The following is a 16,902-nucleotide window of genomic DNA, read 5'->3' on the forward strand; positions in this document are numbered from 1 at the left end:
CCTTGGCCTGCAGGGAGCAGTGTCAACCCTTGGCCTGCAGGGGGCAGTGTCAACCCTTGGCCTGCAGGGGTCAGTGTGAACCCTCGGCCTGCAGGGGGCAGTGTAAACCCTCAGCCTCAAGGGAGGCAGTGTGAACCCTCAGTCTGCAGGGGGCAGTGTGAACCCTCGGCCTGCAGTGGGCAGTGTGAACCCTCAGCCTTTAGGGGGGCAGTGTGAACCCTCAGTCTGTAGGGGGGCAATGTGAACCCTCAGTCTACAGGGGGCAGTGTGACCCCTCGGCCTGTTGTGGGCAGTGTGAACTCTCGGCCTGTAGTGGGCAGTGTGAACCCTCAGCTTCTAGGGAGGCAGTGTGAACCCTCGGCCTGCAGGGGGCAGTGTGAACCCTCGGCTTGTAGTGGGCAGTGTGAACTCTCGGCCTGTAGTGGGCAGTGTGAACCCTCAGCTTCTAGGGAGGCAGTGTAAACCCTCAGTCTGCAGGGGGTAGTGTGAATCCTTGGCCTGCAGGGGGCAGTGTGAACCCTCAGCCTGCAGGGAGCAGTGTGAACCCTCAGCCTCTAGGGGGGCAGTGTGAACCCTCAGGCTATAGGGGACAATGTGAACCCTCAGCCTCTAGGGGGGCAGTGTGAACCCTCAGTCTGTAGGGGGGCAATGTGAACCCTCGGTCTGCAGGGGGTAGTGTGAACCCTCGGCCTGCAGGGGGCAGTGTGAACCCTCAGCCTCTAGGGGGGCAATGTGAACCCTCAGGCTGTAGGGGGCAGTGTGAGCCCTTGGCCTGCAGGAGGCTGCGTGAACCCTCGGTCTGCAGGAGGCAGTGTGAACCCTCAGCCTGCAGGGGACAGCGTGGGCCCTTGAGGGTAGGGTGAACCTCGGCCTTTAGGGGAACAGGATGAACCCTCGGCCTATAGGGTAGCAGGTTGAGCCCTCAAGGGTAGGGTGAACCTTCGGCCATGAGGGGAGCAGGGTGAGCCCTCAGCCTGAGGGGTTTGTTGAACTTTGACTGCATACTTTGTTCAGGGTTCCAGCTGCCGGGTGCTATTCAGTCACTAACAGTACAAGTAGGCCCACGTCCACTTAGGGAGGCTTTGCCTGCTCAGTTTTGTTCACAAAGGATAGGCTGCCTTCCTTCAGGGTCAGCACTTCGCTTGCACTCAACATCAACACAGTTATCAGCCAATGACAGACACTGACGGCAGGGATAACTTGAAGAGGTGTAAAAGAAAAATCACAATCACAAGCATTTCATGTTTGCTTTTTCTATGGCTTTTGAAAGTTGTCCTTTTCTATTTGGGGATATATGATGCAGTCTGACAGGACGCTGCTTAGAGCAAATTTAAGGTACTTTCCAGCCTGTTTCTGTCATTACATCATCCACAGGTCCATTTACCCATTCTGAAACCTGATTAAATTTATATACTTAAGATAACAAGATGGTGTCAGTGTTCTGTCAATCTATTGTCAGCAAAACATCATTTCCAGATTTGCAAGGCAAAATTCAAGACAGTACCTGCACTTTCACAGATACCATTTTGTGCTGCTGCAATTTGTGCTAAATATCAACACCCTAAGCATCATTCTACAGCTCAGACCATTGCTCCATTGACTAATCCAGCCTGTTGCTTGAATTATGTAAACTGATTCTTTGTATCTTACCTTCCTGACTCCACCCTGATCCAGGAATCCCCTTAGTTTCTGGATGTAAGCAAATGGAGGATTCTTCACTTGGAATCGTTCCTGCAATGATTGAAACAAAAGTCAGCAAAATGCTCACCACAACTGTGGCAACATTATTGTATGTTCACTAGCCGCTCGGCATGGAGTTCAAATGAAATATTAGTTGGAATGATTTATAAAATCAACCTTTTAACAGGCTAAAGATCTTACATTTCTAAGTATTCCTGTCGACAGAATCTTACTTCCTGATGTCACATTTTTGTCATGTTTCCCTATTCTAACTCTGGAGGTGACCTCCAATGTCACTGCCTGGTTGGGTACTGTGGTAGTGGATTGTCCATCCATGTAGGACTTGCCGAATATTCAGTTCCGTTCAGGTAAAATCAGGCAATTCCCACATAGGTAGATGATCCACTCTGCACTGTGGGGAAGCTGTACGCTTTCCCCACCCAGTATTAACACTGACGATGGAAACTTGTCATCTTATAATGATGGTTTACCAAGAGCAGTGACACTATGGCCGGGATTTTCTGGCCCTGTTGCAGGTGGGACCCGCTGTGGGTGTGGCGGCGCCCCAGCCAGAAGTCCATTGACTTGCGCCAAGACCAGAAGATCCCAGAGGTAGGTTTGTGCGGAAAGTCCCGCGCTGTAACTCCTCAACCCTCTACTGCAGAAACTCCAATTCTCTGCTTCTCAAATTAACTTCATGTTTTGTGACCTAAATAAAAATAAAATCTAAAATCAAGCTATTGTAACATGATGTAAGAAAAGAGTCGGGGACTTTCAAACTGAGAGAGAATGAAGTGCACTGCTCTGTTCCAATCGCTGCTTAGACCCTTTAACCTGCGCCATATTGAGACCAAACATGAACCCAACTCCCCGTGTGCCAACTCTGACTGGGTTGGAAGCAGCTCTCATGTTATTTTCCTCAGAATTTTTCTTAAAAATCATGGACTTTTTCTCATTGTGGGTGACATGATTCGGCATGAAAGCAGAACCAGCTAAAGTGAACTGGCAAATGAGGTTAAGGATACGTCAATAGAGATGCAGTGGCAGACATTTAAAGGGATATTTCAGAATACACAGAATCTACACAGAATCACAGAATCAATGAGAAGGAAAAATTCCAAGGGGAGGGCCCACCATCCGTTATTACTAAAAAAGTTAAAGACAGTATCAAACTTAAAGAAAAAGCATATAATTACGCAAAGATGGTGGCAGGTCAGAAGATTGGAAAGAATATAAAGATCAGCAAAAAATGACAAAAAGATAAAGAAGGAGGGAAACATTAAAGTATGAGAGAAAGTTAGCTGAAGATAGATGGTAAAAGTTTCTATAGGTATTTAAATAAGAGAAGAGTTAACAAAGTGAGCATTCAGTTCTGTTGAAGGGTCATGAGGACTCAAAACGTCAACTCTTTTCTTCTCCGCCGAAGCTGCCAGACCTGCTGAGTTTTTCCGGGTAATTCTGTTTTTGTTTAACAAAGTGAGCATTGGTCCTATAGAGAGTGCATCTGGGGAATTGATAATGGAAAGTAGGAAGACGGCAAATGAATTAAACAGGTACTTTGCTTCGTCTTCGCAATGGAGGACACGAGTAACATCCCGGGATTGGATGTAAATCAGGAAATGGGAGGGAGGAAGGAACTCGGGAAAATTACAATCGCCAGGGAGGTGGTGAGCAAATTGTTGGGGCTGTGGGCTGACAAATCTCCAGGTCCAGATGGACTTCACCCTAAGGTGTTGAAGGAAGTGGCTAGTGAGATAGTTCATGCACTGGTTTTAATTCTCCAAAATTCCCTAGATTCAGGGAAGGTTCCATGAGATTGGAAAATAGCAAATGTAGTTCCTTTATTCAAAAAAGGGAAGGCGACAAAAAGCAGGAAATAGGCCAGTTAGCCTAACATCTATCACAGGGAAAATGTTAGAAGCTATTATTAAAGGTATTTTATTATTAAATTGTATTGTGTGTATTATTAAAGATTTCCAGAAAGCATTTGTTAAAGTGCCACATCAAAGGTTATTATGGAAAATAAAAGCTCATGGTATAAGGGGGGTAACATATTGGCATGGATAGAAGATTAGCTAGCTAACAGGAAGCAGAGAGTTGGCATAAATGGTTCTTTTTCTGGCTGGCAAGGTGTGACGAGTGGTGTGCCACAGGGATCAGTGCTGGGGCCTCAACTTTTTACAATTTATATAAATGACTTGGATGAAGGGACCGAAGGAATGGTGGCTAAACTTGCTAACGACACAAAGATGGATAGGAAAATAAATTGTGAGGAGGATGTAAGGAGGCTACAAAGTGACATAGATAGGTTAAGTGAGTGGGCAAAGATCTAGCAAATGAGGTATAATGTGGGCAAATGTGAAATTGTTCATTTTGGCAGGAAGAATAAAAAAGAAATAAAAACAAAAAAACTGCGGATACTGGAAATCCAAAACAAAAACAGAATTACCTGGAAAAACTCAGCAGGTCTGGCAGCATCGGCGGAGAAGAAAAGAGTTGACGTTTCGAGTCCTCATGACCCTTCGACAGAACTTGAGTGAATCCAAGAAAGGAGTGAAATATAAGCTGGTTTAAGGTATGTGTGGGGGCGGTGGGGGGTGGGGGGGTGGTTTGGGTGGGGGGAGAGAACTTCTCTCCCCCCACCCAAACCCCCCGCCCCCCACCCCCACACACACCTTAAACCAGCTTATATTTCACCCCTTTCTTGGATTCACTCAAGTTCTGTCGAAGGGTCATGAGGACTCGAAACGTCAACTCTTTTCTTCTCCGCCGATGCTGCCAGACCTGCTAAGTTTTTCCAGGTAATTCAGAATAAAAAAGAAGCTTATTATCTAAATGGTGAGAGATTGCAGAGGTCAGATTCAGAGGGATCTGAATGTCCTAGTGCATGAATCACAAAAGATTAGTATTCAGGTACAGCAAGTAATTAGGAAAGCTAATAGAATGTTATAATTTATTGTGAGGGTGATTGATTACTAAAGTAGGGAGGTTATGCTTCAGTTGCACAGGGCATTGGTGAGACCACATCTGGAGAACTGTGTACAGTATTGGTCTCCTTATTTAAAGAATGATGTAAATGCGTTAGAAGCAATTCAGAGAAGGTTTACTAGACTAATATCTGGGAAGGGCTGATTGTCTTATGGGGAAAGGCTGCACAGGTTAGGCTTGTATCCACTGGAATTTAAAAGAGTAAGAGACGAATGAAGTGAAACATTTAAGGCCCTGAGAGGTCTTGACAGGGTGGATGTGGAGAGGATGTTTCCTCTTGTGGGAGAATCTAGAACTAGGGGTCACTGTTTAAAAATAAGGGGTCACCCATTTAAGCCGGAGATTAGGAGAATATTTTTCTCTCAAAGGGTTTTGAGTTTTTGGAACTCTCTTCCTCAAAAAGCGGTGCCAAGCAGAGTCTTTGAATATTTTTAAGGCCGAGCTAGATAGATTCTCGATTAACATGGATCTGAAAGGTTATTGAGGGTAAGTGGAAATGTGGGGTTGAGGTTACATGCGGATCAGCCATGATCTTATTGAATGGCAGAGCAGGCTCGAGGGGCTGAGTGGCCCACTCCTGCTCCTAATTCATGTGTTCATATGTATGACTGGATTCCACTGATTATTAAGCACAACATGAAGAAGATGTAAAGACTGCTTGAAAACCCACTCTAGATCAGGGCAAACTAGACATCCAAAAGTGGAAGCGACTTGCTTGAGATAGGAAAGCCTGGTGAAGACCCATCCATGAAGGCCTCTCATACTACAAGGTCCATCACATCGGTGATGCTGAGTGTCACTGGCAGATGAGGAAATCCCACCTGAAGAATCAAGATACCCAACCTTTAACCACTTGATTCCGATTTATTAAAATAGCCGTAATGTAGCTTATACAGCTTAAAGTAGTATAAGATGTCTCAAATTCTCCAAAAAGTACCAATGGATCTTGTATCACACTACAAATCACAAACCAAGTAATACAACTTTCATCCTTGTTTTCAACTCACTGCATATTCTCACCCCTCCCTATTTCTGTAATCTCCACCAGTCCTCCACCCTTCTGAGATCTCTGCACTCCTCCAATTCTGGCCTCTTGTATATTTCTGATTTTAACAGCTATACCACTGGCAGTCATGCCTTCAGCTGCCTGGGTCCTAAGCTCTGAAAATCTCTCCCTAAGCCTTTTCCATCTCTTTAAATCTCCGCCCTTCTATCTCTGCTCCTTAAAATCTACCACTTTCATCAAATTTTTGGTCACCTGTCTTAATATTTCCTTAGGTACCTCGATGTCAAATTATGTTTGGTAACACTCTCGTGAAGCACCTTGGGACATGTCACAATGTTAAAGATGCTCTTTGAATTCAAATTGTTGTTGCGAGTAACATTATATTAAGGATTAGCAAATACTACCTCACAGTACGAGAACATGGACTTTTCACCAGTACGCAATAGTAGATGTTGATCATTTTCATAATTTGGAAAAACCTAGATGTGAACCTGGACAATGACAGAATTTGCACTATCACAGAATCTTTACAGTGCAAAAGGAGGCCATTCAGCCCATCAAGTCTGCACTGGCTCTCTGAAAGAGCATTCCACCTAGTCCCACTCTCCTGCCTTATCTAGCCTCAGCTTGTTAACTGCCTGGTGAAACAGATATTCGCTCAAACTCTAGATATGAATCAACAGTTATACCCATTCCCTGCCTTAAACTTTGAACAGGAACAAAGGATTATTGTAATTTAATATATCTGTTAATCAAAGTGGCACTCAAAGGCAAGAACATTGACAGCTTTCCATGATGAGATGGTTGACTCATTATATCTATGATATAGAGGGTGACAAACCTCCCCTCACCAGTCAGCAGTCTCCTCTCCAAACAATTAGCACCATCTCTGTCTCACAGCTCAGTAATCAGTGCTAAATATTTCTAACAGCTGGATGGATTAGCACATGTTAAGCAGCCTCTAGAGACAGAGGTGGATCATCCACCTTTGAAGTGGTTGTCTGCGTATCAACCAGCTCTCCAATGTGAAGCAACACAATGCTGAAAGAATTTCTCTCAGTTGTGGCTGCAATGATCAGACCTTGTATCCCATAGAAATGTTTCTGCAAATAACGGCTGACCCCCAAAATCATGACTGTACCTATCAAACGCAGATCAGCAAGCCTTTACTTAATACAAAAAGTAACTGCGTGGCAAGAATGCTCCGCATAATTTTGAGAAAAAAGAAAAAGAAATAAAAACAGAAAATTGCTGGAAAACACTCATTAGACTTGGCAGCATCTTTGGAGAGAGAAACAGCATGAATGATTCAGGCCAGCATTTATTACCCTTCTCAAGGGCAATTTGGGATGGGCAATAAATGCTGGCCTAGCCAGCAATGCCTACATCCCATGAGTGAATTAAAAAAAAGATTGCTAACTCTCCATTAGAGTTAACTCTTTTTTCCTCCGGGCGTTAGGACAGGATTTTTTGCTGAGTGAGTGGGTGCGTACCCGACCCACTCGAGCGTAAAATGTCACGCGCTGACTTTGGGTGAGCGTCCCCATGTCATCGCACACTCTCGCGATATTTCAGTTGGCATGCGCAGTCGGGAATCGGCGGTACACCCTCTGACAATTAAAAGGCACATTGAGGCCATTAGCAATGCAATTGATTTAAATTTTTCGCTGCCCATCCAACCTTATGGGCCTTTGCATTTTTTGCGAAACCTCACTCGCGGGTGGGATGAGGTTTCACTTTGTCATTAAAAAAAAATAGAAAAATTTCATCCTAATTTCTAAAATGTCCTTGCTTTTGTGGCAGGCAGAGTCGCATGAGGGACATGTTTTTTTTAACACTTCAAAAACCTTAATTTTTAATTGCAAAATCTCTTCATTTCCCTGAGGCAGCTCTGCGCTTTTCCAGCGTGCACCTGCACACATGCGCTCTTGACTTCCTCCCCAAACCCTCCCCCCCAACACAGGCAGCGCTAAGCACTGAAGCACACTCACCTGCCCTCGCTGAGCGCACTGGATGGGGGAAATATCCTGGCCTTAATAAATTTGTATCTCTCCACAGATGCTGCCTGATCGGCTAAGTATTTCCAGAATTCTGCATTTTTATTTCAGATTTCCAGCATCCACGGTATTTTGCTCTTGAAGAAAAAGACTTGGATAGTGCCTTTCCACGTCCACATCATGCTTCACAGACAATTGATCTTGAGATGTGGGTCACTGTTGTTGTGCAAGCAAATGTAATTGCCAGTAGATCCCACAAGCTATTGAGATCAATGACCAGTTAATCCGTTTCCTGTGGTTTTGGTTAGAGGGATGAACTTTGGCTTGCAGAGCCGGGAAACTCCTGGCTGTTCTATAAATTATCCAAATCTCGCCCTCACATCCAAAATGAACCCTTTCGTAAGAAAAAGCTCCTTCCGAACTCAACTCCTGGAGTTTGAGCCGAGGACATTCTTATCCAAAGGCAGGTAGATTAGCAAAACTGCCACTTCTTGGGGCCCAGTTGACTCTTACAACCCTTTTAACTTTGCTGTTATGTCGGGGGGAGCTTTAAACATGTCCGTCCATCTTCCAAAATTCCCTAGATTCTGAAAAGGTACCAGCAGATTGCAAAACCCCAAATGTAATGCCCTTATTCAACAGTGGGGAGAGACAGAAAGTAGCAAACCATAGGCCAATGTCTGCTATTGGGAACCATTATTGAGGAAGTAGTAGCAGTATGTTTAGGAAATCATAATAAAATCAGTTTGAGTCAACATGGTTTAATGACAGAGAAATTGCGTTTGATAACTTTATTAGAGTTCTTTGAGGTTCCAACAAGCCGGGTGAATAAAGAGGAGCCAGTACATATGGGGCAGAATCTTTCCCTTGGTGTGCAGGCTCAGCGGGGGCAAGAGGGGAGCAGTCAGGAAGCTGATCACCACCCACGATCGGGCCCAGAAGGCAATTTCACACTGGCGGGCCAATTAAGGCCCACCCAGCGTGAAATGCGAGCGGCAGCGCTGAGCGCTGTCTGTGTGTTGGGGCGGGGAGGAGTGCAAGCCGGGCAAGTACGACCTTAGCGCATGCACACGGGTGCACGCTACATAATTTCCCTGAAGCAGAGCTGCCTCAGGGAGATGAACTGATTTCGGATAAAAAAAATTAAAGATCTTATAAACGTTATTGAACAGGTCCCCTCATGCGGCTCTGTCACATGAGCACAGACATGTTTTTAATTCAAGTGTAAAATATTTATGTGATTTTTATTCGCTTCCGGAAACCTCATCCTGCCCGTGGATGAGGTTTCCTAAAAAATGTAAAGGCCGCTTGGCTTTTCGCCCGCCTGCCAACTGTTAGTTTGGATGGGTAGGGGAAATTTGAATTTAATTAACTTTTTAACGGCCTTAACAGGCCTTTTCATTGTTGGCGGGTGAGCTGCTGGCTACGGTGCCCATCCAATTGAAATATTGCGGGACTGTGCAATGACATCAGCACGCTCGCTCGACATCATTGCGCATCACTTTACGCTCGACTGGGTTGTGCGCACGCGTGCCTGCCAAGTGTAATTTTCTGCCCATAGTATACTTGGACTTCCAAAAGGCATTCAATAAGGTGCCACAAAAAAGGTTACTAAGGGCTCATGATGCCAATGGTGGTATTCTACCATGGATAGAGGATTGGCTAACTAACAGGGAACAGAGAGTCACAGGATAAATGAGTCATGCTCTCACACTCCACCCTGCTCTCATACCCACATGTCCGTCCTTGGCCTGCTGCATTGTTCCAGTGAAGCCCAACGCAAACTGGAGGAACAGCACCTCATCTTCCGACTAGGCACTTTACAGCCTTCCGGACTTAACATCGAGTTCAACAACTTCAGATCATGAACTTGACCATGGCCAGAATATTACCTTCGGCGTGCAGGCGCACACACGACATGCACAAACGTAACATGACACGTGATGATGTAGGGCGTGCGTCCCAACATCATTGTGCACTAAACAACACTTGGTTTGGCGGGCGCGTGGAGTCAGCTGTGTGCCTGCTGATAACTGAAAGGCCTATTAAGGCCATTAATGAGCTCATTATGTTGAAATTTATGCTGCCCGTTCAACCTAACAGTCGACGGGCAGGCGAAAAGGCCAAGCAGCCTTTACATTTTTTAGGAAACCTCGTCCATGAGTGGGATGAAGTTTCCTAAAGCTAATACAAATTAAATAAAAACATGATTTTGAAATTTATAACATGCCCCATCTCATGTGACACAGTCACTTAATGTTTCATGAAGTTTTTAATGTCTTTATTTATTTTTTTAAAAAGCGCTTCAATCTCCCTGAGGAACGCTCTTCCGCGCGCATGCCCGCTCTCCCTCCTCCCCCCACTCGCACAGGTAGCACTCAGCGCTACCGTTCATAATCCACACAAGGTAGGCCTTAATCCGCCCGCTCACATGAAATCGCAGTGCAGAGCTGATCATGGGCGGTGAGCGAAAAATTCAGGACCATGAAAGGGAAATTTTTTTTATCCAATTAAAAAAATTTAATTTACATTTTTATTTATTTTATCTATTCACTTTTTCCCCCTTTTTCCCCAGCCAGCCTCCCAGACAGGGCCATCTGTCACTTGTTACAATGGTGTCTTTCACAGAGTGCTGACCCTTGTTCTGCTATTAAAATTCTGCTATCTAACCTTTGTGCCACTATCAGCACCTTCTTTAGTCTTTGCCACTGCCATTAACACTCCCTTTGCCTTGTGTCCATGCCTTCTTTGTCAATCTCTCCTTAGCTCCACCCCCTCTTAAACAGTATAAAATCCATCACATTTCTACTCCTCTTTAGCTCTGAAGAACAGTCATACGGACTTAAAACATTGACTCTGTTTCTCTCTCAGGTACTGCCAGACTTGCTGAGTTTTTCTAGCATCTTCTGTTTTTATTTCAGATTTCCAGCATCCGCAGTATTTTGCTTGCATCTCATGGTGTGAAGTTTTTTAAATGCCCCATTTTTCAAACTTAAAAAAATACAGGCTGCTGCTGTTAGTGAGAGTTATAAGAACCTCTGCTGAACCACTTTGATTGGTAGGTGTAGGTTAGAAAAAAAAGCACCTGCTCATGCAACTTTGATAGAGCTCTTTGTTGAATTTTCCCAAGGGCTACCATTATGAGATTATGAATACTTGGCTGAGCTTCTAAACTACAATGATCTCAGCAGGAAGTTTTGAGTTCACAGTTTGATTGACAGTTTAAAGGGTCTTTTAAAGGATTAGCTGTCTTTGATGTGGGGTCTGAATAGAAGTTTGCTTTTGTAAGACTTGAGGACATTTAAAAGCTTTGAAAGGGTTTTATGAGAGGGAGGTTTTTTCCACCATCAAGTGTCTAGGAGTGAGAGTTGTATGAGGTTTTTAGAGGTGTATTTTTTTCAACTCCACATAGCTCCATGCTCCCATGGCAGATGCTCAGTGAGTGGCCATTGGAGTGGCATGGAGTGTATGAGGGGCTATGAGGGTGGGTGGGTGTGATAAGTTGGCACTGAATAGACATGGACGTTATGAGGGTCCATTGCAGGTGGGTGATGGGGTAACGGGATGAGGGCTAGAGTGCCTAACAAATTCTAAAGCAACTGGGACAAAATCCCAGAGTGCCAAGGCGGCTCTTTAAACTTAGCCCACCTTGCCCGCCTGCCATGGCCACCTACATTGTGCCTCCAGGACAGTCAGGCTTGCCTCCATCTCACACCCGGCCCCAGTGTGAAAATTGCGCGATTCAGGGCAGGTCCGGTGAGTTAGGAAATTTCCCAATTTGAGTGACCTGTCTCGATAGCCAAAATCTGGCCCTTGAACCATTGTAGAATCAAGGGTGATGGGAACAGTCAGGCAAGTGGAATTAACGCCAAGATCAGATCAGCCATGATCTTACTGAATGGTGGAGGGGTTCTAGGGCCTACTCCTGCTTCGCTTCCTTATATGCTTATGTTGACATCCTCATTGCTAAACACCATTTATTTTGTGTGTTTTAATATACTAGATGTATCAGAGTAAATGAGGGCTTTGTGACAATTGAAGGCTCTTGTGAGCTGCTGCCAACAACAAACAAAGATACACTCACACCTACCGAATTTGGCTGCACCTTCATTCAAACAATGTTTCTCACTTTGGCAACATCTCCCATCTGTACCCTCAACTGCGTTATACATTTTTCCTGTGCTCCAAACCAAAACATGAATCCACATGTACTGCTTTAAGTAATAAACACAGACCTGAAACAGTGGTTTCAGGCATGGGGTGGATTATACAGCTTTATCTCTGTCAGCTGTGGCTCAGTTAGTAACATTCTTACCTCAAGTCCCACCATAGGCCTTGAGAACAAAAATCAAGGCTGACACTCCCAATCTGTACTGAGGAAGTGCTGCACTGTTGGAGCTACTGAGCTAGATGAAATATTAAATCTCCCAGGCGAACTTAAAAGATCCCATGGTGCTATTCTGATGAAGAGAAGGGGAGTTAGCCACGATATTCTGGACAACATTTATCCCTCAAAAGCGGATAATCACAAAGCAGATTATCTGGTCATGATCACATTGCTGGTTATGGGAGCTTGCTGCGCCCAAATCGGCTGTTATGTGTAGTATAAGGGTCTGGCACACACAATGTTAATGTGGGACTGAGTACAGACTCCCCACACAGTGATGTAAGAAGGCACATGACCCCAAGCTGTGGTCATTGTGGTGTTGGCTGGAGACTTGTTAAGGTCTAGACATGGAGACAATTCTATGCCTGTACCCCTTACTGTATATACATATATAGTTACAAGTAGCTAATAAAGACTTTCCTTTAACATACAGAAGACTATGAAGACTTCCTTAACAGACATATTCTGTAACCAACACCATTACAACACTGAGTTCCTACATTATAACAGTGGCCACACTTCACAATGTATTTCATTGGTTGTAAAGTGCTTTGGGATGACCTGAGGTCACGAAAGGCACAAATGAATGCAAGTCTTTCTTTCTCGATCATCAGTAGTTGTAGTTGAAATGATCAAAGATTATCAGGTACCTCCAAGAGCTTTAAATAACCTCCATTGACTGTTCATAGTTAGTTATTATAACAAGACATTTGCAGAGCAGCAAGCTGTTACTGAATCTAGAATTACTTGTTCATAGAATCTTACTCTTGTAATCCTAGTGCCTTCTATTAGGGATCAGATTACCTGTTCTCAGGTACTGTGAACTCAACTGGGAATCTTATGCCTTTCGCCGGCTGTTACTGGCGTGTGCACTCATATTATGTAACTCGTTCCTGCAACAGCTGTAAGGCATCCCTCCACCTTAGGGACAGAACTAACCAATCATCGGCACCAAACACAAGTCATTTACTCAGGAGACAGCACCCTTAGATTGATAACATTTCACTTCATTACAAGATCGCAAGATAGATGCGGATGAAGTGGCCATTCAATCCATTTTAGCTCATCCATCCAGAAAGAACAGCTCTCTGTCACAGTAACCAACTGTTCCTGAAATGATTTCAGTTGTTTTTCTCCATTATCCTATCCAGAACTCCAATCCACAGGTTGCTCGTTCTTTTTGATGTCATCAGTGCTCTCCACGATGGACTTTCATCCTTCACGCTCTGTAAACTTCAGCTCATCCAAAACTCTACTGTCCAAACCCTACTGCGCATCAAGTTACATCCACCCATCTCTCCATCCTCACAATTCTACATTGGCCCCAATCTCCCATATTTAAAATTCTCATTCTTCTGTTTGGATCCCCCCATGGCTTTGTGGGTTCCTATCAGAGTAATCTTTTTGAGCCCTTAGCAACTCCTTCCTCCCCCGATATCACACTCATAATTTTTCTGGCTCTGGCTTCTGCTACATTCCCTCCAACGTTCAGTTATGCCCTCAGCCACAGTGGCTCCAGGCTCTAGAATTCACCCCCTAAGTCCTTCCACCATTCTGCTGTCCTCACATCACTAAAGGCCCTCCTCCTTAAAACCCACCTTCACTGACCAAGCTTTTGGTCTTCCCCCCCAACTATCCCCCCACCCCCCCACCCCCACCTCCACCCCCACCAGCACATTGTCCCTCCTTACCTTTTCCTCTTTGACAGTATCCATTTTCCTTCTACCCCTGAGAAACATCTTGGCACATTTCCCTTCATTAAATGTGATACAGAATTGCATTTGTGTCAAATATAACTTCTGGGCCTTGCTCCCTCGTTAATTTATGCCAAGTATGAAAATCACAATGCAATCTCCTTTATAGCCTGTGCTCCTGATTATTTTACAGCTTCATTTTCTTGTTGAGTTTTACTCCAACGATTCAACACAAAGGATCTGATTTACTTTCATCAGCCAATCAACACTGAGTACAACCATATCAATAACCACATGTGTTGCAGGTGCAGGAGCCCCTGCTCTAACCCAAAACCTGCCTTTACTCCAGCATCAGAAGAGTAACTCAACTAAACCAGTGCAACTTCCGATTTCCCACATTAGCCATATGGACTCCTTATGTAGTGCTAACTCATGCTGAACTGTAGCTGTTGACTCTTACAAACAACGATTTCAATGGCTTATGTCCATATAGCATCCTATTGGATCAAGCTGGAGTTGAATCAACTTCTCAAAGCTAATGTGACAGCATCCAAACCAGCTACTCCACACAGAGAAAAAGAATCCATTCTCTACTGGACATCTCTAGATCAGTGCAAACTTCATTCAATGAAAAGAAAAATGAAAAGAAAGAGAGCAATGAGAGCCATGTTGGGTGCAGTGCCGTCCAATGTGATTACGGTTGTTAGAGGTATTCTATAGTCTGGTGGGAACTGATCGTTGTACAAGGCTTGTACAAGGTATTAGCAATCATTGCAGTAAATGACAAAATGCCAAGATAAAACTAGCTGTCTTGGTCATGAATTGGGCCCAAACAATGTGCCAGACTCCAGATGTTTCACATTCACCCAAGGTCAGACCTGGCTGTGTAGCACCCGAAATTCCCCAAACCCCTCCTTTCATGGTCAAATATCACAGAATCACAGAGTGCAGAAGAGGCCCTTTGGCCCATCGAGTTTGCACCGACACTTAAAAAACACCTGACCTACCTACCTAATCCCACTCACCAGCACTTGGCCCATAGCCTTGAATGTTATGACGTGCCAAGTGCTCATTCAGGTACTTTTTAAAGGACGTGAGGTAACCCCGCCTCCACCACCCTCCCAGGCAGCGCATTCCAGACCATCACCACCATCCTCCTTAAACCTCTTGCCCCTCACCTTGAACTTATGCCCCCTTGTGACTGACCCTTCAACTAAGGGGAACAGCTGCTCCCTATCCACCCTGTCCATGCCCCTCATAATCTTGTACACCCCGATCAGGTCACCCCTCAGTCTTCTCTGCTCCAATGAAAACAACCCAAGTCTATCCAACCTCTCTTCATAGCTTAAATGTTTTATCCCAGGCAACATCCTGGGGAATCTCCTCTGCACCCACTCCAGTGCAATCACATCCTTCCTATAATGTGGTGACCAGAACTGCACACAGTACTCCATTTGTGGCCTTACCAAGGTTCTATACAACTCCAACATGACCTCCCTACTTTTGTAATCTATGCCTCGATTGATAAAGGCAAGTGACCCATATGCCTTTTTCACTACCCCGCTAACATGCCCCTCCCCCTTCAGAGATCTATGGACACACACGCCAAGGTCCCTTTGTTCTTCAGAACTTCCTAGTGTCATGCCATTCATTGAATACTTCCTTGTCAAATTACTCCTTCCAAAGTGTATCCTACAGGCACTGACTACCTGTGCTTATTCTAGAAGAGTAACCCATTGGGTGAGGTACAAGAGGGGAAGGAAAATGGGAAAAGTGAAAGTCTTCTGGGTTTCATAGTTTTAAACACACTAAATTTTCTTGTGTTAAATATGAAACAGGTGGAGGAACTGCCAGATACATTTATATCCTACTCATGGAGTTTGGTCTAACTCATTCACCAATCTGCTGCTTAGATATAAACCACGCCGGCCTCTTCATGAAATGTGTTTGAGAGAAAAGACTGTGCATAATGACCACAGTTGTTAAGAGCAACACATTATAAATCAGAAATAATTGAATCAAGCCTCCTACGCAAGTGAAAGATCAGCTGCCGACAATTACTCAATATCCTATAAGTTCATTTCTAAACACGTTCTCGAATGTTTCACTTTTTTTGTGGCCTGCTAAATGATAATTAACTTCAGTTACCTTCGTTTTGTCATTTATTGCAATGAGTGATAATGCTCAGCATTGAATGGGATGTTTCTGTAAACAGTTTTCACATCGTGATAGACTGCACGCAGCCAAGAACTGTACAGGAAAGAATGGCCCATTTCTGCTTGAGCCCACATCATCTTGCAACTAAATATTAAATATTCATTTTTGCTTCACAAATAATTGCAATGCAAAGTCAATAGGCCAGGAGTTGGATTGATGGAACTGAGCAGTTGCCAATGTTGCTTACAAAGGAAATCAATCTGATGTTTTGGAAGTTCACTGCCATTTAACCTCATCCTTACTGCACCCCTCAGTGATCCCAGCTCAAACATGTGTGTGTCTGTGTGTGTGTGTGTGGAAGTCAGGTAACTCAAGCTGTCCAAGCTCGCAGACGCAAAGCGGCAAGGTGCCAGACCAAGGGAACCACCCCCACGTCACAGACTCACTGTCATGACATGAAGAAAAAGCAGCAGCTACACTGTAGGCCTATAAAAGGTCCCGTGGCCAAGTGAAATGGTGCCTGTGTTGGGGCAAGTTTAGTTGCTTGTGCAGGTATTAGATAGATTGCCACAAAAGTCTCTCTGCATTCATCCATTAGTTCATTGCTACACTATTTTTGGAAATTTTCACCACATGTTTCTTGACCAGTTTTTTACTCATGAGAAAAACAGAAGAGATGTGCGAAAGATATGTGTGAATTTTGAGGATACCGTGTCCCCTGCAAAAGGAAGTAGCCGACGCCTTAATTAATAAAAGCAATCAATCCACTCTCATGGGTTGCGAGCTATCTACAGATTAATAAAGAATGATCAGATTGGAAAAGTTTGAAGACTTTTGTCCAATTATTTAATTTTTTAATATGCTTGTTACATATTTTTTCTTTTTAAGGTTAGATTTGTCAACTGGATGAGGAACCAAAATGACCACATAACGAAACAGGAATTAATTCTTTGAGAAATTTCATTTTGTGACTGTTGCTGGTCATGGCAACTT

The 16,902-nt window shown here is 44.2% G+C and overlaps 1 protein-coding gene across 2 annotated transcripts in view; it reads right to left on the minus strand.

Moving 5' to 3' along the window:
• Nucleotides 1–16,902, minus strand: part of fmnl1a (formin-like 1a) — a 283,407-nt gene that overhangs the window by 129,930 nt on the left and 136,575 nt on the right. For both annotated transcript variants that reach the window (XM_041173399.1, XM_041173400.1), the window contains one exon: nucleotides 1,651–1,731. In XM_041173399.1, the coding sequence (XP_041029333.1) occupies nucleotides 1,651–1,731 (81 nt within the window). The remainder of the gene's footprint in view (nucleotides 1–1,650; nucleotides 1,732–16,902) is intronic.

The sequence above is a fragment of the Carcharodon carcharias genome, chromosome 23, assembly GCF_017639515.1.
Source record: "Carcharodon carcharias isolate sCarCar2 chromosome 23, sCarCar2.pri, whole genome shotgun sequence".
In the NCBI taxonomy this organism is placed as follows: Eukaryota; Metazoa; Chordata; class Chondrichthyes; order Lamniformes; family Lamnidae; genus Carcharodon; species Carcharodon carcharias.